The sequence below is a fragment of the Ochlerotatus camptorhynchus genome, unplaced genomic scaffold (genome assembly GCF_037179485.1).
Source record: "Ochlerotatus camptorhynchus isolate MF236.1 unplaced genomic scaffold, CSIRO-AGI_Acam_v1.1 ptg000794l, whole genome shotgun sequence".
NCBI lineage: Eukaryota > Metazoa > Arthropoda > Insecta > Diptera > Culicidae > Ochlerotatus > Ochlerotatus camptorhynchus.
Genome location: NW_027041259.1, coordinates 216,198 through 240,000, shown reverse-complemented (window position 1 = coordinate 240,000; position 23,803 = coordinate 216,198). Strand labels below are relative to the sequence as shown.

At 36.6% G+C, this 23,803-nt stretch overlaps 1 protein-coding gene across 2 annotated transcripts in view; it reads right to left on the bottom strand.

Annotated features, from left to right (window-relative positions):
- Positions 1-23,803, bottom strand: part of Ace (Acetylcholine esterase) — a 94,928-nt gene that overhangs the window by 979 nt on the left and 70,146 nt on the right. For both annotated transcript variants that reach the window (XM_065238480.1, XM_065238481.1), the window contains exons 7-10: positions 14,694-14,836; positions 9,682-9,834; positions 9,453-9,616; positions 9,216-9,391 (exon numbers count right to left, since the gene is read on the bottom strand). In XM_065238480.1, coding sequence (XP_065094552.1) covers positions 9,216-9,391; positions 9,453-9,616; positions 9,682-9,834; positions 14,694-14,836 — 636 coding nt within the window. The remainder of the gene's footprint in view (positions 1-9,215; positions 9,392-9,452; positions 9,617-9,681; positions 9,835-14,693; positions 14,837-23,803) is intronic.

Genomic DNA, 23,803 nt, shown 5'->3' with positions numbered 1-23,803 from the left:
AGCACCAATGCTACCGACGCCAGGAAGGCAGGTCCCACACCTGGACCCTATCTATCGACCCATCTACTCATGAACTGGGGACCAACGGCTTTACTTTCCTTCCGAAGGAAGACGTGATCAGAGATGTTATGCCTCAGTACATCCCGGCGGCGCCGACTGGGATTGAACCCAGGCCTGCTGGGGTGAGAGGTAATTACACTTACCACTACACAAGTATGCAATTCTATGTCGATTGAAAAACTATTTTACTATTGCCAGTCAAATACATCTTTACAAATCAATCATTGCTCCTCATTTGAAATTTTGCTATTCCATTTTATTTTGGGCCAATGAAACACAAATATCGAGATTTCAGCACCGACAAACCGACGTGTCATTCATTTTTCAATATTGGTGAAAACCTTGTGTCAGTCTCATTGCCCTGAAAGTAATCGCTTCTGTCATTTTTCGCGAGAAATGCACTTGACAAAGCGGAGGATGTGTTTGTCTTTTTTCATTCGCGTTATTTTCAAAGATCAACATTTCATGATTACCTGATATTTTTCAATGATGTAATTATTTACAGCTCGTTCATTAAAGAATATAACCCCGTCTCCATATAATATTATTTATTCCTCTCTATTAAGCTATTTATAACACTAGGATATGAGCCCAGTCACGCTATAACGAATCCCTTAAAGCCCTTTGGAAGCAGCCGTTTATTTTGTTAAGAATCCCTCGAACAATCTGAAGAACTGAACGATGTCAAACAGTGCAATGTAAGCTGGTTTGTTGATGATAGGTTGGATGGATGGACACGTGGAACTTCCGGTTCGGGACCCAGCTTTAAGCCCATGAAGTATGGAATGTCTTCGAAGAAGATGCCCCGACAGAAATGGCTACTGAAGCGGAAAAGAAAGCATTCAAGGCATTCAAAAAATGAAGGCGTTGTTGGTGGCGTTCATTGCGGACAGTCACCTGGAATACGTCCGGGACAAGGCTATGTGGTAGTGCGAAGAAAAGATTTCCCGCCCAGACTTACACTCCCGATCATAAGTTTAAGGTTACCTCCAACAACACATGCCAATGTGTTTTGTTCATAGCTCTGTCATTTTACGTCAAATTTTCGTTCTCCTTAGGTCATTTAAAAGGTATTGGATGAAGCTAACTTCGTACATAAATGGCTCAATTTATTTTTAAAATTTTGTATACTTAAAGGTACAACATTTATAAAAATTTACACTGAATATTCATGACTGATTTTCTCAGAATTGGGTCGGCCAAATTTTGAAATGAAAGTGGTGGTAGAACCCTTATTTAATACCCAACGGTCTCGAAATGAGAAAATTTGGTGGAATTTTTTTTAATATTTGAATCATGAAAACATGCATTCAAGTAATCTTTCAAAAATTTGTCGTCACCCCACAATCAAACCCCCCACCCCCCGGCGCTCAAATTTTTGAGGGTGACCACCAAAACATGGGGTGTAACAAACCTAAAAATGTTGTTTGATTTTCCGTTCACTTTTAGATATGTGGTAAGTCGCTTAACACATTTTTTTAATTTTTTAAATTTAAATTTCACCTTTACTTTCAACGGAACACCATACTGTGGGGTGCCCCAATTTTTTGATCGGTGACTTGAATATATATTCTTCTGAATTTAATATTTAAAAAAAAAATCACCTATTTTTCACAAAAGTGGTTCATTGGGGAATACGGGTTCTACTACTACTACTTTCATCTCAAAATTTGGCCAACCCAATTCTGAGAAAATCAATCATGATTATTCAGAGTGAATTCTGGAAAATGTTGTAACTTTGGGTGATCTTTCAGCATACAAAATTTGAAAACTATATTGAGCCATGTACCTACGAATCAAGTTGCATTCAATACCTTTCAATTGACCTGAACAGAACAAAAATTGGAAGTAAAATAACGGAGATATGAACATAACACAGTTGTAGGATTTTTTTTTGCGAACTCATACTTATGATCGGGATTGTGCGGCAAATCGATCCGATTGGACAGTACTGGCAGCTAGAACCGGGTACCAATAGAAAAGTAGCCGTGAAGGAAATTCGAAGTTTTATGGAAATTTCTACGGGCACAAGCGGTCAGCATGTCCAAGATCCCATGAGCCACAAGTGTGAGTACAAGCAGTAAGTCTCAATAGATCGAGAAGTCGCGTTGGTTGGATCAATGCCGACGGTAACTTCAAGCAAAAAGAAGAATGGTGAATGGTGCCAGCCGACACATGGCCAAAGAGGTAGACGTTTTTTGTGAGATGGAGACCCTCACGATCGAAAGTGCGATAAACGGCGGATATGTGGAAGGTGATAAGCAAGGAACTATCAAAGAGAACGTATCGACACGTACGTTTGGGCTTTAGCAAGGTTTTGATCGTGTTGAATTTGAAATTCAATCTACTTTGGTTGGAGCGTTGATGAATGCTGGAGCCAAGGTCAAATTTGAAGCAGATCCTGCCATCCTGATCAAAAAGTGAAAAGTTAGATAAGATATATGCGAGATAATTTATACTATTAGATTTTGGAAGCGAATGAAGCGGACACTGCTTTCGTGAATGGTGGTAGAATCAGCAAGCAGTTTGTGACTTGTGACGTAAAATGCAACGAGGCTGAGTTACCGTTTAAGCTGATGCCAGCGACACAAATGTGTGGGTGTTACTGTTTGTGCAACGTCATCTAAATAAACAACTACCCTACCCACTGTAGCTACAGAGCAATACAAATAAACAATACAGTAGTTTGTATGCCTCCGCCATGGCAGGACGGCCAGGGGTACTACGGTAGGGGAACTAAGGGCAAAAAATCACCCGGGGCAAGAGTGTCACCCTCAATATTTTTGAAAATGAAGACATTTTTAATGCTTACTCACCTTAAAAAAAAAAAAAATAAAAACAAAAAATAATTTTGTGTTGATGTGTTGAAAGTTTTCACATAGTAATTCCCATATAAACTTGAAATGGTTTGTGCTAAGTCAGTTTCTTACTAATGAAGTTCAAATTTTGAGAGGTTTGAGCATTGTGGAGCGAAATTTTCAAATTTTGCGCCAGTCTAATATACACACAGGGGGTAAATAAATTCGAGCCGGACAAGTATCGGAAACGGGGTTACATCCTTTTGATGTAAGGGCATTTAAATCGTATTCTTCATACTCATGGTACTTCTTGCCGGTATAATAAAACAATGAAAAATACTTGAAATTCATTTTTTTACATTTTTTTTTTAGTTATTATTCTTACATTCATATCACATTATATCATATACATCCGTCACATTATTCAAATTGTCTCACACAAATAACTAAAATATATCTAGATTTTCACATGCACATTGCAATGCCACCATATTGTGTAGCATTGTGAGTGAGTCACTAATTTATTTTCCTCATATGTGAGAATCACTTCGGGTTTACGTGAAACTTACATAGAATTTGTGTATGTGCAAATCACGTATACAGATCGAAAAAGTAGTGTAAATTTCTGTTCAATATGATGCACATAAATGGAGCGTCACATATTATATATGTTTACATTATAAATCATGTAAAGTTCTGAGATATTTCATGCAATGTAGCGAATATTGTATACAAAAGCCCATCTTTGTAAACAACATTGTTTACAAGTTGCTCGGTTGCGTGAAATGAAAGACAAGCTCACGTGAATGAATGTTTACAACATAATTAAAATTCAGAATTTTTATCTGTGTACCGACTTCGAATGGAATTGCCGTTGATGCATATGTGGTAACACGTAGACTCTACTTGTGTCACGTAAATTAGACAGAAAAGGAAAAAAGAGTGACTCTATGTGAATTTTCACGTAACTATAACGTGTAAATTATTTTGAGTGAATGACAGGCTACGTGCGCTGCCGGCATCTCCCCTGCTTGTGTTTAATACAATCTTTTTTTTACCTTTGAACGTTGAAGCTCCAAAACAGTTCCTTTTAGTATTATTTATACAGTATTTAATATGTATTCACCATTAAAAACATCCACTAATCTAATTTATTTGTTTTAATTTCGTATTTGGACGTTTTATTAAACCTACACAGTTAAAAAACTTAAAATGAAGTTTAAAAAAACTCAACGTTGGATTCGTTGAGTTAAGTGAATCAGAAAAGCGGCGATGGTTCAAATTTACCCATCTATTGAGTATTAATAGAAGATCTCAAATTTAAGTAAATTTCTGTTCATCATCGTTAAGCTCAAAACGAAATATTTGTCATTATTGATGCAATTAGTGCTTCCGTAGCTACATGTTTCTAAATTGTATCGCGTAAAGTATTTAACGAATAATATCCTGAAATATTAATCAATATATTTCGATTAACTAAAACACGCTGTGATTCAAAGTAAAAAAGAATTAAATTTTCAGTTAACAGTACTCAACCGTCATGTTTTTACCGATGGGTACTTTAAACTTATTTTTGAATGACAATCATAGCAACCTGCGCTGACGTCGATGCTGTAATTTGTTTGTGCTCCATCAAGTGCTCCATTAGTCCTCGCATTAGTCTTCGTTAGTGTTTAGTACATACCCGCATAAACATTAACCATAAGAAGTGCCTAACCACCAATTCAGGATATCATCCCAACTAAATGCGGTATGGTCACACCATCTATGATATCCTTTGTGTATGGTACCCGTTTATAAGGGTTGTGCAACGAAAACAGGTTGGTTTCTGGTACGTTGGGTATTTCTCACCTATTCCATTCGATTGATCGTTAGGTAATTTTTACTCAATGAATTCTTGGTCAGGATTACTCAAAATTGAGTTTTCTTCTTTACCTTTATTACCATATGTTAATTATTTTAAGCTCAATTTTGAAAGCAATACGTAATGTTTTTCTGTAGCTATGGTAAAAAAGTGGGAAACTCTACGCGAATATTTGTTTCATTATTCTAATTCTAAATTTGCGCGGGTATACTTTTCTATATTATTTCTGTAAGCTTAGAAGGAGTACCATTTGTTTCGTTAAACTTTTTCAAATTGTTTGGAACCAATTGCATCAACCTTTGATTTCATTTGGATTCGTAAGAGGAAAAATACGACCGCGCAAATTAAGAATTTAGTGCATACATTTTAAAGCCCAGAAAGAAAGCAGCAAAATTTTGCAACAAGTGACGCGGTTTATGCGGAAAATATGCAGTGTTTCGAGGTGACCATCGTTCTAATCGCAAGAATTTCGCAAGCAGGACGATAAATCAAATCGAGCGCTTCGATACCTGTAAGCCAAAGGATTCAACCCTCCATAAGTTTCTCAACTGCGGCCAATTGAAAATTGTTGCACACATCCGAGCACAAAAATCTACTCCAATTACTTTGTACTAAAAAACGTGGAAAGATTGATCTAAAAGGCAAAGGAGGGGCTAAACAGCATCCTAATGAACTTTTTTCTACCACTATGGCTAAGGTCCCAGGCTGGGACTCTCAGCTAGCTGTCTCAAAGTTACCAGGAACATCTATTTTGTTTTCTAGCAACACTAAGCGCTATTTAATCTAGCAACTGTAAGCACAAAATAATCGTTTGGATATATTTCACGTAGGGTTAGTGTACTAGTTTTGACATTAGTGGTCCAGTTTTAGCCCTAGGGCCTTAATCAAATTTGAAATAAATGTATACACTGAAGTCTTTTTTTACACGGTTTTTTTTTACGCGGTTTTTTTTACACGGTTTTTTTTACACGGTTTTCCACGATTTACACGGTACGTTTTTAACGATTTCTCGACAACGATACAACCTATCGACTTGATTCCAATCACATTATCCGTTTCAAGCTATTTGTAATCGAATGGCATACTTAAAAAAAAAATCACAATTTTTGGTGTAGATACAGAAATTTTTAAAATATGTCTATATGGACCATATCATGCTTCAATTACAAATGGCATCAAAATCCGATTTTTTAAAAACATTTAAGCATGCGAAAAATCAAAATCTCGTAGGATCCCCCGTGTAAAAAAAGACCTGAGTGTATACATAATATATGTACAATATGTATAAGATAAATACGTAGTTTTATGGCAAAACATATGCTCGAAAATAATGTAAAAGTGTTAAATTTAAGTTTGGGACAATCCGAGGACCACTAAGGCCTTAAACTGGTAGACGTTAATATCCATCAACAGAATATTTCGTGCTGAAATCATAACATTCATAAGTTGACTTACTAAAAACACAGTGTCTCTAAAAACGTGGTAATAGCCCTATAACTCCTACTTTATTTGGCCCTTACCGAATTTTAATATAACCTAAAACTTTACGTTCTAATAAAGTTAAACAAAAAACAACTGGACAATATTACTGGATAATAATACTCTTGATTGGCTTCTGATCAGCTTGAACATGGCAGTTAAAAATTATTTGATATTCTCCATGTAGAGCTAGTCGAAAAAAGAATGGCCGCATTACCATGACAATTTACAAATCGCCTTTTCGGTCACTCTGTAACTCTTTACTCCTGTGGTAAATTCCCATCAGCAAATGTCAGCCTGTGCGTGAAACATGGGGGACATTTCCTAACCCTTTCACTCCTATGAAAATCCCATTAGATCCCAAGCTTTGCGTGCCTCGCTGGTACCATGGTGGAGTGAAGAGCTAAGACAAAGTTCGCACAGATTGTCAGATGCTTATGGGATTTTACCATAGGAGTAAATAGTTGCAGATTCGTCGCCAACGTCAATGCTTACTGAGCATTAGACTGATGCAAAATTTGAAATTTTCGCTCCACAGTGCTTAAACGGTTCCAAATCGGGTCCTGGTTAGCCTCCTAAAATTTGAACTACTTTAGTAAGAAACTGACTTGGCACAAACCATTTCAAGTTTATATGGGAATTACTATGGGAAAACTTATGTTTTTGTTCATATCTATCTAACAATTCACCACATCACTATGCTTTTAAAAATCATAGCAGTGATTGTAGCAAATTTTCTCAGCTACAACTTTGGTGAAAATCACTGTTCAATCAAAAGTAAGGAACAAAAGTTATTAATGATTCAAGCCACTGATGTCTTATAATTATGCTCATTCAACTGTTCAGCAGGCAACATTGGTATTTCTGGTGCGAAGAATAGAACACAAATATCATGGCTACTATGTCACACTGCAGAATACAGTGTTGCCCACAGAACAGCTGCTTGATCATGCCATAAGATTATCAATCTCTTAAAGAATTAATAACATTTTGATTTGACATTTGACTGAAAAACAATGTTCCGCAAAGTTGTAGCTTAGAAAATTTCCCGTAAGAATAGTTATTGCAATTTTCAAAAAAGCAATATGGAAAATTGGTAGAAGATAATGAACAGAAAGTCTGGTTTTCCCATAGTAATTTCCATATAAACTTCGAATAGTTTGTGCCAAGTCAGTTTCTTTCCAAATGAGTTTAAATTTTGGGAGGCTTATCAGGACCTGATTTGAAACCGTTTGAGCACTGTGGAGCGAAAATTTCAAATTTTGCATCAGTCTACTGAGCATACAACCATATATCTGCTTCTATTTCATAAGAGCCTATGTCGCAAACTTAAACAATCACTTTTTTCGCGAATTTATCGAGAATGAAAAACCACTCAAGTAAACCACCACGATGATTATGTAGAGGGATAGTCCCCATATTCGATAGAATTGATGGCTTTTATGGATTGAATGTGAACTACGAGAAATTTACGAAAGAAGGCATTGTTTACGTTTTTGACATTGGTCCTTGGGAACGCTCTGTGTCGATATCATGAGAGTTTTATTTTGACAGATCGATGGCCAACTATACCAGTTATACCACTGGTATAGTTGGCCATCGCCGTTGGTTGGACCAACGGCTTTACTTCCCTTTCGAAGGAAGGCGTGATTAGAGATGTTATGCCTCAGAACATCCCGGGGGCACCGACTGGGATTCAAACCAGGCCTGCTGGGGTGAGAGGCAATCACGCTTACCACTACACCACCGGCGCAGCTTGACAGTTTATGATTGTATGCAATTTATCAGTAATTGCGTTCTCCAGGACAACTCTTAAGAATTAGCCCTTTTCTGGATATCCAGACTGATTTCGGATATCCAGAGGATCATTTTCTGGCCACCCAGTAGCAGAACCAATATGGTGATGGCATATTTTCTCTATGCTCATGATTGTATGTAATTTAGAATAAAAAAATAGATCTCTAGGTCTACTTTCAGGAAATAATCATTTTCCCGGTGAATCTGAATTTCCACAGAGCCTCATGGAGTTTCTCGGCAAATAAAAAGTTCTATCGGTTCGATGTCTGTTTAGTTCGAAAGTAGATAGTCGTACAGTTCAAATAGTGGATCAATCTTAACATTTGTCATGCCAACATAAATCGACACGCATTTTGCTCGGGGCTCTTCACAGCAAAAAATAAATTTTAATATTACATCCAAAAGGATGCACTTCAATCATGCCGAAAATATCATAAAATTTTTACGACCACAAAAATAAAAAAAAATGCACTAAAAGCAGCGTAATGTCAGTTCATGCACTGTATTAATGATAATTTTGTCCTTTTTGCCGAGTAATATTACGGTAATATTTTTGGATTGAAGTGCATCCACTTTGATGTGATATCAAAAAAAGTTGTTTACTTCTTATTATTCTTCTTCATCTGAAAGTATCTCTTTTGTGATTAATCCTCCTATAAATGACACGCATTTTTTTTCCACATATGTAAAGATGGAGTTTTCAGCAAATTTGTTGAAAAAATCATTACACGCAACAGTGTTGAACTCTCTATTCTCATTTATGATATATGGAATGTTTTTTGTGAACGACCCCGGTAAAACATTTTTTTCTATTATAACTATGTCTAGATATTTAGGATTTTTTTGAATTCTACAAAGTTGTTCGCTTAGATAAAATGCATAATTCTTTTAATCGAGGCTATTAACTCATAAATGAGAATAGATAGAGCAATTGTGTATGCAGCAATGTTGCTTGAAATGATTTTTCTGCAAGTTTTTTGCAGACACTATTAGTGTATCCTCAAAATTTGCATTTAATTTTTAGGAGGATTAATCACAAAAGGGATACTTCCTGATGAAAGAATTTGCTTCTTTGAAGCCACCAAACTTTTAAAATTTACTTTAAGAGGTAAAACAATTTCGATCACTGATATGGCCCTCAAGAAACAATGTGCGCTGGTTGGATTCAATTTGGACCGATTTAGTTGAAAAATTTCTATTTTTCGAACAGTACTCACCAGACCATGCCCTCAGTCGGGGTAAGAAATCGTTCCAGAATGCACATGCCGTCGCCATTGGACCCCGTCCGTACTTTTCGCCACGAAGATCATCTTCACCTTCCGCATTGAAAATGAAATAGATAGGATTGTCCTTGGTGTACACCGGCCAGTGCTCTCCTTCCAGGGCGGGATTGCTGTAAATTAATCCGATAAAATAAAGTGTCGATACATTCATGTTATTAATTAAAATCTTACCCTGATCGTGCAAATTCACTAACTGAGAGCACCATTCGTCTACTGAGATCTCGTTCCCTCTGCCGATATTGTAGCGATATGTTCATGGGTTGTCCGAAGATGTATTCCACTTCATCACCATGCAACACACCCATCCATTCACCCCACAGCGACGTACTTGTACGCTAAAGAACAGGAAAATGGGTTAGTTTTAATTGACTGGAAAAACAAGTCATATCATCCCACTTACATGAGTAAAGTAGTAATAGTACACAGAAGCACCTCGTTCGGCTAAGCCAAGGGCGAATTCATTAGTAGGACAGATGAAGAAATGATCTCCTACACTTCGGCCCACTTGTTGTTGGTTTTGATATCCATCATTTCCGCTTTCCCAGCCAGTGTACTGATGGAAATTAGAAAAAACGTAATCGTTAATTGTAAATCGGATGAGATTAATCCTACAGGCATACTGGGATTACGCTAATAAAGATACATTTAAAAGAGTCAGAGTTATCATGAAAGCTTATCGGTGTGTGTTAGTGCTTTGTAATCAATATAACCAGACTTGGTAAAAACACCGTTCGGTGCGGCTCCGTGGCATGTATGCACGGCACTGGGTTTCTTTGATAAAACACACGGTGTCGGTGCAGCATTTTGGCACACCACCGAACCAACACTATGAATTGAGTAATCAGCAAGTTGGTTGATGGTAAAGTTTTTCTGTCCGCTTTCAAATCACTAAAACGCAACCACAATTATAGTTACCGAATTGTTAGAACAGAGTAGCTGGATCGATTAATTTGTTTAAATTATTGAAATGCTTAATGTTTTAAGGTTTCTGAATTCTTGAGTTTGCTGCATGAATATTAACCCCTATCGCCAAGCCCGTCTTTTGACGGGGTAAATTTTAAGCGCTAGGGCAACACAAATCGCCTTTTTTTACAAATATTGTGCTAGAAAGATACATTATCAAGAATTTACATGAACATTTGGAGTATATCGGTTACATACGCATTATTTAAACCTATGTTAAAAACTTATGTTCTAGGATTTTCAGGAGGAAATAAAATGTTACATTGAATAATGTGCATGACTTCAAAAAGAAAATTCCTTCGTAATAACCTTTTAGCTGACAGATTTTCCTGAAATGTTGACCAGAATTTACTCGTAAGTATCAACTGACAAAGTCTAGATAGAACTTGTGCAATCGTTTGAGAGAAAATTGAAAAAATATTTAAATAATTTTTTTACATAAACTGATCTAGACAAGCTTATTTGATATAGATGAAAAAAAATCCATATATTTTCATATTGGTGGGAACTTTCGAAAGACTCTTTTAAGGTACATTTTCAAAGTTTTTATGTATGTTGCGATTATAAATAACTAAATAATTCCCAAGAGAATTTATGCAATACATGATAACTTGAACTGTTGCTTTTAATTTTAAACCTTGTTTTCCTTAACTGGTGCATTTTATCCCAGGAAAGGGAGCGTTTCAGTAATGTCAATTGAGCTTATCTCTCCAAGCATACAATGTAAAGTTGAAATTGATCAATCATACACAAAATGTAGCCTCTCTTCTCAAACAATCACTACACAAGCTTGCAGTATCAGATCATTTGAAGGCGTATTAACATTTGAAAAGGTTTGAACAGTGCCGGGATTCCTCATACGAAAAGTATTTCGTTTCACTAGGCGGAAAGCTTAACCTGCTCTCAGTGAATTCATACGTAACGCAAAATAATTTGATGGGTGGTAGCGGGTTTGATTTTAATTAAATAAAAATGATTCAAACTGCAAACTTTCTTGTACATGCATATACAGTCGAGTGGTTCTAAATATCGATTTTACTCCATCAATCTCAATTGATTGCAAATCAGATACTGCTCATTCTCCCAAAATTTGAGCTCACTTGGATACGAACTTATACTGCACTGGCCCTTTGAAGTTTATATAGAAAACAATGGGAAAGGTGAAAACTTTGTTCACCTAGTCCTAGCCTTTCGCTATAATGATTAACGTATGAGGTGCAACATGCAGTTTTGCCCTGAAAGCAGTCGATTGAACATATCAGAAAGTTATCGGCTTCTTGTTTTTTTTTCTTGATTTTTTTTTTCCGTCGATCTTGTTTTCCGTGCTGAGCACCAATGCTACCGATACCAGGAGAGGCAGTTCCTACACCTGGACCCTACTTATCGACCCATCTACTCATGAACCGGGATCAACGGCTTTTCTTCCCGAAGGAAGACGTGATCAGAGATGTACATCCCGGTGGTGAACCCAGGCCTGCTGGGGTGAGAGGCAATCACGCTTACCACTACACCACCGGCGCCGCTTGTTATCGGCCTCTTAATCAATTTATAACTGATGAAGTTTATTCAAAAAGTGGTCTTGAGCAAAGTTGTAGCTGTTAAAATTTCACATAAAAGCAGATAGCAATCTTTCACTATGGCGAAAGGCTAGGACATTGAGAACAAAAAGTTTTCTTTCCCATAGTAATTATCATATAAACTTCAAAGGACCAGTGCACCATTCAAATGAGCTCTATTTTTGGGAGAATTATCAGGACCTGAGGAAATTTTTTATCATTTTTTTTTTTTCTGCATTTTGCTCGTATATTACAACAAAATACAGGCAGCTTATGCAACGTATAAACTAGATTTCCACTAAAAATACAAGTTCATATTTTCTACAGGCCAACATCCAGGCTGGTGTCAATAGGTGAGATAAGGACTTTCTGAATGTTTCAGCTCTTTTTGACGCTACACGGGCTGGCGCTTTTGGTTGAAATTTTCATATACAAAATGCTCATGTACATTCAAATGTGTATATCTCAATAAAGTGGATTCATGACGCAATCTTCAGCAAAGTTGACTTGACTGGAAATCTGAATCAAATCGGGAATAAGGAAACTGTTTTTATGATCGATAGAGTCTAGGAGTGTCATTTTGTCATGCATTTTATTCGAATTCTCCATACAAAGTTCAAACTAAAAGCGCCAGCTCATCTTAGGACCATTAGAACTTTTAGTTTTGTGGGCCAGTGTATTGTAATACCATGATATCATTTCGCTGACGCTCAATTCACCGTTTTGTTTTTTTTTTTTTTTTTTATTTAAGAGGTTTTTAGCCTGAAGGCTGGTTTGCCTCTATTTGGTACTCAAGTGGTAATTTTGCCAAGGAGGACAGATCGCTTAAGGAAATTTTTTACAGAATCTCAATAATTATCCAAATAAAAAAAAAATCAATTAATTAACAACTAAGGCAAATTGGAAAATAAATAATTTAATGACAACATTCATGCACCGTATCAAAAATTAGTAAAAACTGTAGAATTTTTTAGACTACTGAGTGCTTAAGAATTGATTTTATTAAAAAGAAGGAATCATTCCTGAAAATTATGAAAATTTGATATATTGAAGAAAAAAAAGTTACAAGAATCGTAGAATTTTAAAGCACTAAAATCATAATGAATTTTAAAATCATCAACAACAATACAAAATAGCAAACAACTTAAAAAGATTAGTGTGTACATTTATAAAACCAAATGTTCTGAAAATCATTTGAGCTAATGGCCGTTTGGACTATTGGTCATCTGGAAGACCATCAACGTAATAATACAGCTAGGAACCAAACCCTATCCAAAGCCAGGGGCCCCGGATGATAATATATTTCATGAAATTAATTGAATAGTTTTGTATTTGTATCTAAAACTGAAGCTTTGAAAACTTGAAACAATAAATCATACAAAATGATAATATGAACAGAAAACTGCAAACTGTAAATTCCTATACTGTCAGATCAGATTACAGAAGAACATTGAGGCAGCTAGACAGGTAGCGTGGCCAAGCCGTGGGTATATTTTCTACAGCTCTATGGTCTTGGGAGCGGTAACTCGGTTTACAAAGCATCAATTTTTTAAAGATTTCTATTTAGTTTTTGCTTCCACCGCCTAGAATGCACTCTTTTTTTAACTTTTAAATGCTGTGTCCTAGGGAGAGGTTTTCTTGGCTAAAGTTGTGCGTTTCATAATATTGAGACATCTCGTTGGTTTAGTAAGCTAGAACTGGAAACCAGATAAAGTTAAGTAGTGCAAAGTAATTATTGAAACATGGACTAAACCCAAGTAGTATTGAAAGTTTTATAAAGGTTTTAAAGCATTATATAAGTCCAAATCAAGCACAGCAAAAAATAAATTTTAATATTACATCTAAGACCAATTCAATCATGTCGACAATATCATGTAATTTGTATGGCCACAAAAATAAATAAATACACTAAAAGCAGCTTAATGTCAGTTCATGCACTGTAATAATGATAATTTTGTCATTTTTGGCAAATAATATTACATCATATTTTCAACACGATTGAAGTGCATCCACTTTTGTGACAATAAAATTTATTTTTTGCTGTTAGGGCAACAGGGCTGTGCTGATACCAAAACTGCTATTAGGTTGGGAAATTGCTTTTCGCAAATGTGGAAATAATCTTCAGGATATATATATATTTTAATTATGACCACCAACTGCTCAAGGTAGATTAAAATGAGTGAGAAATAAATTGAGGGATGGTATTAACAAGACTTAATTGGTTACTGATCATGAGTATTGAGTACAAAATATTGATAAAATGTACATCATTCCTTTAACAAATTCGCATGTCGTATTTAATCAGATTTAATTAATTCAGTTTAAATGTGTGTTAAAATAAAAGCAGGTTAGAAAAAAAAAACAATAAACTAAAAGGGAATGTCGCAAGTACTAGAAATTGAAAAGTGATATTAAATCATAGGGGCCCAAATTTAAAAAAAAAATGACCAGGGTGGGGTGGTTAAAACGTGTGTATTTAATCAGATTTTCACAATTCCGGAAAATACTAAAAAGTTAGTTCTAGATTTTATCAAAGTTCTATCAAACGATAGGTGGTAACAAGGCTTTCCGCGAAATGACCTATTTCACAAAGTTTTTGCCAGTTTTGTTCTTATACTTTTAGCCGACCTTTATCGACACGTTCAGACCATTTCTTCGTAACCGAAAGGCTTGTGCCTGCCATTTGGTGCCGTACGATATACAATAATTCAATTTTCAAACGCAACACCCGTATGAATCCGCATAACGTCGTTCCAAAAGCTTCTCGGTTTCTCATCATGGAAAGGAGACATCTTTTTTAGCAGTCCTCAACATAACCCTGACATTTGTCTGGTGAAAGTTGGAAATTGTCTGCGACAGGTTCTATCTACAAGTCGTTCATCTATTTCCTCACCTGGAATATAATCGCTTCACGCTCCGGCTCGGACGCTTTGCTGAAGATGGTGTTCATTATTTCCAAGAACTTATCTCTCGGTAACGACGTTGCTGCATCCTTCTCGAAATAATCGATGAAATCGTACAACAGAAAGTATGTGCCTGTTTGGAAGAAAGTTGGATAGACACAACAGATAGAGAGAGAAAGAGATTAGTAGACGGAATACTCTGGGTAGAGAAAAAGAAAGGTAACGAATGTCACAATCAACTGCGAAAAATCTCATTTCACTAATATGCCGGTAAAAGAACCAAAGAAGCTTCCTCTGGTCCGTGAAACATCATTTTCAGATTCCAGGAAGCTCCGCTCAGCTGAAATATTTACCAGTTGGAAAAGGTGTTCATGCCCCTTATCTTTAATCATTTTTAATATTTAACAGTGGACTGATTTTTCTTCTTGCCATGTCAATCAAACTTATCTATTTCAGACATAAGTTGATACATTTGATAACCATATGCCTACTCCTAAGATTAACAAAAATCTAAATATAATAAAATAAAATAGTCAATATTTGTCAACGATGTTGTACTTTTTTTTCTTTTTTTCAGACAGGCCACATTTTATGAAAACATCCAAGTCGATTTATATATACAGCTCAATAAGTTTATTCTATAAATTCTTCTCCGAAGAAACTACTCTTCTACAATAACATTTACACACCACAAATAAATAGCGAACGTTTTTGTTAGGTTTCACCACAGTGGGGTGCAGGTCAGTCATAATTTAATTTATTTTATATAATTTGTTTTCATGTTAGGTTTGCTGCAAATTCAGAAAGCATTTACCCTATGGAATCGATTCCAAAGTTTAAATTACTATCGATGAAATAGTAAACTGAAAGAAGATTTTAAAGATGAGTATTTTTTAATTTGATAACTCAGAACCAGCACCGTACTCAGCGGATGACAACCAAAAAAATTCTGAAGGGCGAAAAAGTGTTTGGATGTTACAGAGAGAATTTATGTTTAATAAACAGGTTGCGTATATCTGCAAGACAAAAATATATATTCTGGGAGCTATGATCTGTTTCTGTTCGATTGGAAGGTTGTAATAAAAGCTCTTCGCAGATATTGCCACTGCATGATGATGATAATATTGACAGGCTGTGCAAAGGCCTCAAATTCCAACATCAATCCGAGTAGGAAATTAACCAGTAAAAGACAACAGCAGCAATGACAAAGTCGAACATTTCAGGATCAGTTCTTTATATAAAAAAAGTGTCTGCCGTGTCTTCAGCAATTCGGCTATTCAGTGCGTCGCGAAAGCTCAAAGTAAACAAAACATCGTAAGGGAGAACAGCCCATAATGCACCCCTGGGGTAAAATGCCCACTTATAGAAAAACAGTGATAAATTTTCCTCAGATGCATTTTCCGGGTAACGGATTGTGTTTGTTTTCAACTGTAGGTTTCACAAATAATTCTTGGTTATAAAATCATATATTGACTTACCGATTCCTTTAACAAATAGCATTTTGTGCAAAACATGACACAGTTCAGGCATAACATTTGATAACGGCACAAAAGCATTTGTAAACAAACTTTCTAAGGCCCTTTACACGCGAACCAAAGTACGTCAACGCAAACCAACAACATTATCGGCTAGGGGCAACTATCACCTTTCCGAAAGTGGTATTGGTTTGCGTGGGCGTACTTTGGTTCGCGTGTAAAGGGCCTTAGAAAGTTTGTTTACAAATGCTTTTGTGCCGTTTTCAAATGTTATGCCTGAGTTGTTAAAATCATCGACTGCAAATTAAGCTTTTTAACAGCATATATCGCGAAAAAATTGAAAGATTTCACTTTACGTATATTTTTAGAAGTTTTATTTCATGAATCACTGTTTAACACGGGACCATATTTCTGATGTAACATAAAGGAATAATCGTTTGGAATACCTCATCCCTTTGAATTATCTAGGTACTTGCAGGGGCTATGGTTTGTCTGTCATACGGTGCATTTTACCCCAATGTTGTGGTGCGTTTTGGCCATTGTTGTCGTGCGTCTTGCCCGGATGTTGTGGTGCATATTGTACCTTGTACCATGAATCGGGCGTTTTGCCCCGCTATCATTTTGGAACCAATTGATAAAATACCTTGCAAATCATGAAAAATCATCGTTTTGTAGTTCTAAATCACTCGATCTTCGTAGAAAACATGGTAATGAACCATACAGCATTACTTTCTTCATGATTTTACCTTCCATACGCCAGCAATTGACGATTTTGCTTAAACGGTGCGTTTTGCACCATCATGACATGACCGTTCCTACCGCGGGGAGCATCCATTTATTTTACCATTTATTTTACACTAGCTGAGTGCCCGGCCTTGCTCGGGATTCAATATAAGCTTGAGTGTATGCGCCGAATAAAAAAACATGCTATATTGTACGTAGCCCCCCCCTCTTATCTAAGGGGCTACCCCTATGAACATCTCCTTATACCTCCACATGCCAAATTTGGTTCCATTTGCTTGATTAGTTATCGAGTTATGCAGAAATTTCTGTTTCATTTGTAGGGGAGCCCCCCCTTACAGAGGGGGAGGGGTATAGAACCATCATAAGAACCTTTCCCGGCCCCAAAAACCCCTGCAGACCAATTTTCACGCCGATCGGTTCAGACAGACAGACAGACAGAAATTCATTTTTATATTTAGAAGAAGAAGATATGCATCGTGACCGTGAGTATGGCAATGCAGAATGCTTAGCAATGTACAATGTAAATTCCGAACTTGGATGAAAGAGTGGAGGGGGTTATTAAAACCCGATGTAATAAGTAGACACCGCCTTTCTGTAAGAGAGGTCTATATGGTATCTTCATCTATCTATCTCATTTTGTACATACTGAAGAATAACTATTTTTTTTTATTATAGTCACTTTAATGCTCTTGGGTCATTCGTGACTTGTCCGGGGGTGAGATTTGAACTCGTGACTTTGGCGTGAGAGGTATGAATGCTAACCACTACGCCGGGGTCGCCCCCAAGAATAACTATTGTATAGAGTTTAAGTAACAAATTCATAAAATTCATGAAAAGGAGCATTAAGCAATAATTTTCATCAAACTGGCAAAACATCCTTTCAATTCAACCATGGAATTGTGGAGTAAAACGAGTAAAACTTTATTCCGACCATCTGTGCATCGGTGACTTTTCCAGATGGATTCTCAGTCGAAATATTCATTTCATTCCACGACACCGTCAATGCTACATCGCAAATAATAATTTAGCAACCATCATTATATTATAATAGTTCTCTCTTCGAAATGTAGGTGGTGGAAGCTCGCAAAAGTTTCACTGTAAGCTGCCAATACTGATGCGCACTATTTTTTTTCCTTTGATTTGTTTTTCGTCGATCTTGTTTTCCGTGCTGAGCACCAATGCTACCCGATGCCAGAGAGGCTGCTCCTACACCTGGACCCTACCTATCGACCAATCTACTCATGAACCGGGGACCAACGGCTTACTTCCCTTCCGAAGGAAGGCGTGATCAGAGATGTTATGCCTCAGAGCATCCCGGTGGCGCCGACTGGGATTGAACCCAGGCCTGCTGGGATGAGAGGTAATCACGCTTACCACTACACCACCGGTGCCGCTAGCTGATGTGCACTATTCATTGAATGAGATCTACTCCAACATCAACACAACTTTGCGGATTTTCGTCACATTTACATTAACGGTCATCACTTGTGAGCGATGATTAAGCTAGGGATGAAATTGATAAAAAAAAAATACGCTATCGTGAATGCACCAGGAAACAGTTTTCCAATAGACCACCCTACATTGATCAATTCTCTTAAGTGACTTTCTACATCGATTTCCCTAGCATTTCCCTTTTGTTATCCGGTATGTCCTCGACCGCGCTGATTTATTGTTCAGTTGTCTTTTTTCACACGAGTGTAGTGATACCAAAAACACGTTCATCATGCAGTGTTTGAACTTGGCCTTTAGCTGTTCGGATTGAATGATCGGGATTGGTGATTAAAGTGCCAGGCAGGCAAAAATAAAAATGACATGGAAGAAAAATTGATCGTTTTTCATTATTGTGCGGTTAGAATCGGTTATAGGAAAATATAAGTGGAACCATAGATGCGGGACCATCATCTATGTACATGGAAAATGATTGTACTTTATGCAGAATGTATACAATCTACTATATGGGTTGTACGAGTTCTGGATCGTTTTCTGCTATTTCTGAATCAATTTAAGGGGAGGTTCATTTAGATTTTGTCGAAAAAATAAGGTAAGGTATATGCCGTAGGAAATTTTATATATTTTTATAATATATGACAGTTACTCATTTCAGTTTACAACGGAAGGCCCTACAATTGACAGCAGGGGACATTGTTTCATTGGCACACGCACGGGGACATTGGCGGCTTCAAAATGGCGGATCTCGTTGGCCTCTGTGCACGAAACAATGTCCCCTGCTGTCAATTGTAAACAAACTTTTTGTAGTCATCAATGTATAACGCATTAAAACTCAATAGCACAACTTTGTATGTCTTTTCGTTTTCCCACAAAAAATTCGTAAAGTTTGCACGATTTTCGGCCATATCCAAATGAACCTCCCCTTTAATTCATAATGTATGAATCCGCGTTATTAGACATCAATCATGGATAGATTTGGTGAGTTTGCTCCAGTTGACAAACAATCCTTTAATTGTTCATGATTTCCGTCTTTTACCGGATAACCTCGATCACACGTTCAATTGTTACGGTTAGGTACGTGTGATAAGTTTAACTTTTGCTCATAATTCGGAACTCCGGAAAGCGTAAAAAGAATTAAAATATATATATTTTTTTTATCCTATCGAAACCAAATGGTACAATTTTAATTCGTTGTTTTTGAATCCGCATCATTAGGCTTATAAGACACATTTGAAATTATATTATTTATTTTATCATTATTTATTCCCACTTGTTGCGCAATGTGCGATGAGTTAAGCGTTTGTTCATGTATAAACTTGATACTCTTTGAAAAAATATATACCACGATCGTGATCGAACATACAGGCTTAGCACGTGGCTAATTTTGTTGTCTTTTTGTTCATCTAATTTCCGTCCAACTAAGCACAACCTGCGCTTTATCTCTCTGTTTTGAACGGGTTTGATAAAAAAAATTGAATATTTCTGTCAAAAATGATTTCTTAACTTATTCACCTTTCCATACATACCGTTAGATTTGATAAAAAGTCACAAATTGTTGAGATATTGTTTAAAATCTTATTTTGCTTCTGGATTCTTAATTCGTCTTACAAGTTTCAATTCCATCCTAACCAAGGAATCAAAAATATCTCCAAATGACAAAATGACAAGCGATCAACATTGCGCATTGTATGCATATTTACGCTCATTGTTCTCAAAACTAAAGAAGCGCTCCTTACGAATCCCCTTTTTCTACGTCTATCCGTAGGACGACGAAAATCTAATGGCGTTTCAATGCGTTAGGATGGAATAAAAACTCCTAGGACGAATTTGGAATCAAGAAGCAGTATTAGATTTTAAACAATATCTCAACAATTTGTTACTCTTTATCAAATCCAAATTATGGAAAGGTGAATAAATTTAAAAGTCATCTTTGACAGAAATATTCCATTTTTTGTTTAAACTCGTTCAGAAAAGAGAGTACGTACTTAGTAGGACGGAAATTAGATCAAAAACCCTAATGATATAACTTTCTTCCTTTTTTTCATGACAAGCAGCCCATGCGACACAGCTCACTCGGGGTGGTTGAAGGAAACGAGCAAATTGTTGGCAAGTTGCTTCACGAAGTAAACCCAAAGATGATACAAGTGTGTTAAGGTGATACCTTGTAGAGTCCACAAATGGCCACCACGTAGGCTATACATGCACTTCCACTTCGAATTTTAAATTACACAAATCTCGGAAATCAGTACCCATTTCGTATGAAATTGCTATTTCATGTATGCTGCAGTGCAGCAAACTTGGAGTAACAATTTAAATGTTGCACGTATCGTAGAAGCTGATATGTGTGCTCTTAAAGTTTCGAAGTGGTTCCGAGAATAAGGATGTCACAGCGAATGACCTTAATGGGATTTTTTATGTCCTTTCTCGATTCAGATCAATCATCCGTGTGAATCCGTGTGACTGTGAAATCATTGATATTATTGATCTTTTCTGATCGATAGAACGGAAATGGGCGATTACGACGAAGTAGCGCTCTACCCTATGCTACAATTTGCTGTGCTTTAATTGTATTAAGGTTTATTTAGATTACAGTGCGCTCTTAGCTGTTGACAAAAGCAGCTGTGTGTTGTTCGGTGCGGGTCACGTAATAGCCTGTTATTCGATAGCAACTATTGTTGCGAGGTTTTCTCATTGTCGATCGCTCTTGTCGTTGCGAGTGGAAGCAAAAAACTAGAGATGTCCGTCGAAGTGGAAGTGCGAAACCCACCATAAGTGAAATTGCAAATTTTGTGAAATCACTGAATGCAGAACCCGTTCCGATTATTGCTACATATCGGATAGCAGCGGAGAAATCTTTGCTTAATCCGGTGCTTCGCGAAAGCTCATAGTAAACAAAACATCGTTACATGACCGTTCCTACCGCGGAAAGCATCCGTTCATTTTACCATTCATTTAACATATGCATCGCAACCGTGAGTAGGGAAAACGTATGAATAATGCTTATGGGTAGTTATAATAAATACATACAAACTTGTTCAAACACTCGCTCCTGTAAACATTATGGTTGATTATGCCAGATATCACATAAAATATTGCTCTACAGCACACTGGTGCAAATCGCTTGCCAGACCAAAAAAAATCTTGCAAATGATCCTCTTTTTTTTTATTTAACGTCGGTCTCTGTTCCGCAATCTAGTTCCAATCACCGACGAACATCGATTGCCATCCACTGACGGCAATCTAATGTGCAGGAAGGCAGCTTCTGCACCTGATTAGGATATCGTACCCATTCAACACGCATGGGCCGTGACCAACGGTTTTACTTCCCTTCCGAAGGAAGACGTGACCAGAGATTTTTATGTCTCAGAAAAATCCCACCGACCTCGGCTGGGATTGAACCCAGACCCATTGGGGTGAGAAAGCAGTCACGCTTACCATTACACCACCGGCGCCGGCTTCTTGCAAATGATGACATATTGTTTATACTTGAGTTGTCTTGGCGTCGTGTGGCGTTGAGTAGGTCAAGAATAACTGGTGCGGATATGTTAGATGTCCCCCGCCCCCCAGAGCCTTAAGGCAAAAGTAAAATTGTTTTATTTTTATTATTTCTTGTTCAGAATATGAGTAAATTTTAGCGATTTTTGCTGTTGACCATTTTTCACTCAATCCTTTAAAACGACTAACATCGATAAAAAAAAATGTGTTTGCTCATTTTTAATTTCTATCAGCTTTTCATCTCTCGTATAAAATGACCACTTGAAGTCTAATATTGGACGTTAAGCATCTCCAACTTTATTCAAGAAGTTTTATCCAACTTCTCCAGGAAGGGTCATCAGATTTCCCCAGAATTTGTTTCCCAACTATCCCCGAATTATTCTGATTTCTTTCCGGAGTTTCTTCTAACTAACTCCAAATGTTTTTTTTTCTGATTTTCTTTGAAATATTCTTCAGACATCCTCTCAACATTTTTCAAACATCATCCGGAGGATTCTTCTAACTTATCCTGAAATTTCGTTCTGTTTTTTTTTTTTTTTTTTATTTGACACCTGTCAGAATTTAGTTCTGACTTTTCTTGACCTTACTTTTGGAAAGTTATCTATACTTCCGACTAGTCCTGGAAATTTCTTACGACTGTTCCTGCATGGACAGCGTCGGTCACCTTTCGCTGGAAGTTACTTCCAACTTTCTCCGGGAGATGTTTCCAACTTCTATGGAAGTTCTTTCTAACGTCTCAAAAGTTTTTCCATCAGCATCCACTAGAAATTATAGCATATCGTATATTTCCTGAGAATGGTTTCCTGGTCAGTTATGGGCGGGTTATCTTTAGTGATAATGCATTTTAGCATGTTATTAAAACTGTTATAATACCATAAAACTCGCAGCGATCTTTTTTTCTTTTATGTCACGTTCTCTGTTTATCTGTTGACATCGACTTTTAATTGTATCAACGATAGTAGAGCTCAATATTCAAGATTTAGTTATGAGGCCACCAAGCACGAATTATGGATCGCAGGCATCTGTATAAGAGGCCCTTTAGATTTAAAAGGTACTGCAAGTTGGGGTGACAATAGGCCTAAAAATCAAAGTTTTTCGTTCCATAACTTACAACGTTCACATTTTAGTAAGGAAACAAGCATGTGAATATATTCGTCAAAGATATGTTTACGACTGTCATGGAAATGATTGCTTGAAATTGATATCTCATTTTACTAAACGTAAAATAAAAAATAAACCAATGTAAAACCTTATGGGGGTCATGTTGGGGCAAAGCATACATTTGGTTAAAATATCTTAAAATATGTAAATGTATCGTAGCTATTAGGAGAAAACTTGGTTATGATTACATTGTACTTCGTATGTATGGCTAAAGATCGCGTGTAACGCTCGTCTATCCACACAAAAATGTGTTCAAAATTTTGTTTGCCTATGGATATTTTTAAAAACGTGTTTTTGTTACAATTTATGACACTTCACATTACAGCACTATTTAAATAAACCAACTGCTTAACATTATCTACACTTTACTGCAGGAGTTAAATGAAACATATGCTAGTAATAATTTGCTATACATTCAAGATATTTGTATCGATAAACATTTTTTAAATTTTGACTTAAGTTCACCCCCTGGCCCAATGTCACCCGTCCACGGTACTTCGCAAAAAATAATCACGATAGAATTGAAAATTCGGATTTTGATGCGTTGATTTTGGGGGTTCGAGTGTTACACCTAAAATCTGCATTCCCGGTGGGGACAGCACCTACTGCAGAATTTTAAAATGCTGGTTCTCTTGTTTGCTAACCATCTTCAAAACTAAGTGTAAAATTCAAAAACGAGAAATGACAAACAAACTAAAATCGACGTTTATAAATTTTTAAAGTGCACGCTATTCAGATATGCACTAAATTTGTGATGACTACTTTTTGCTCGTTCC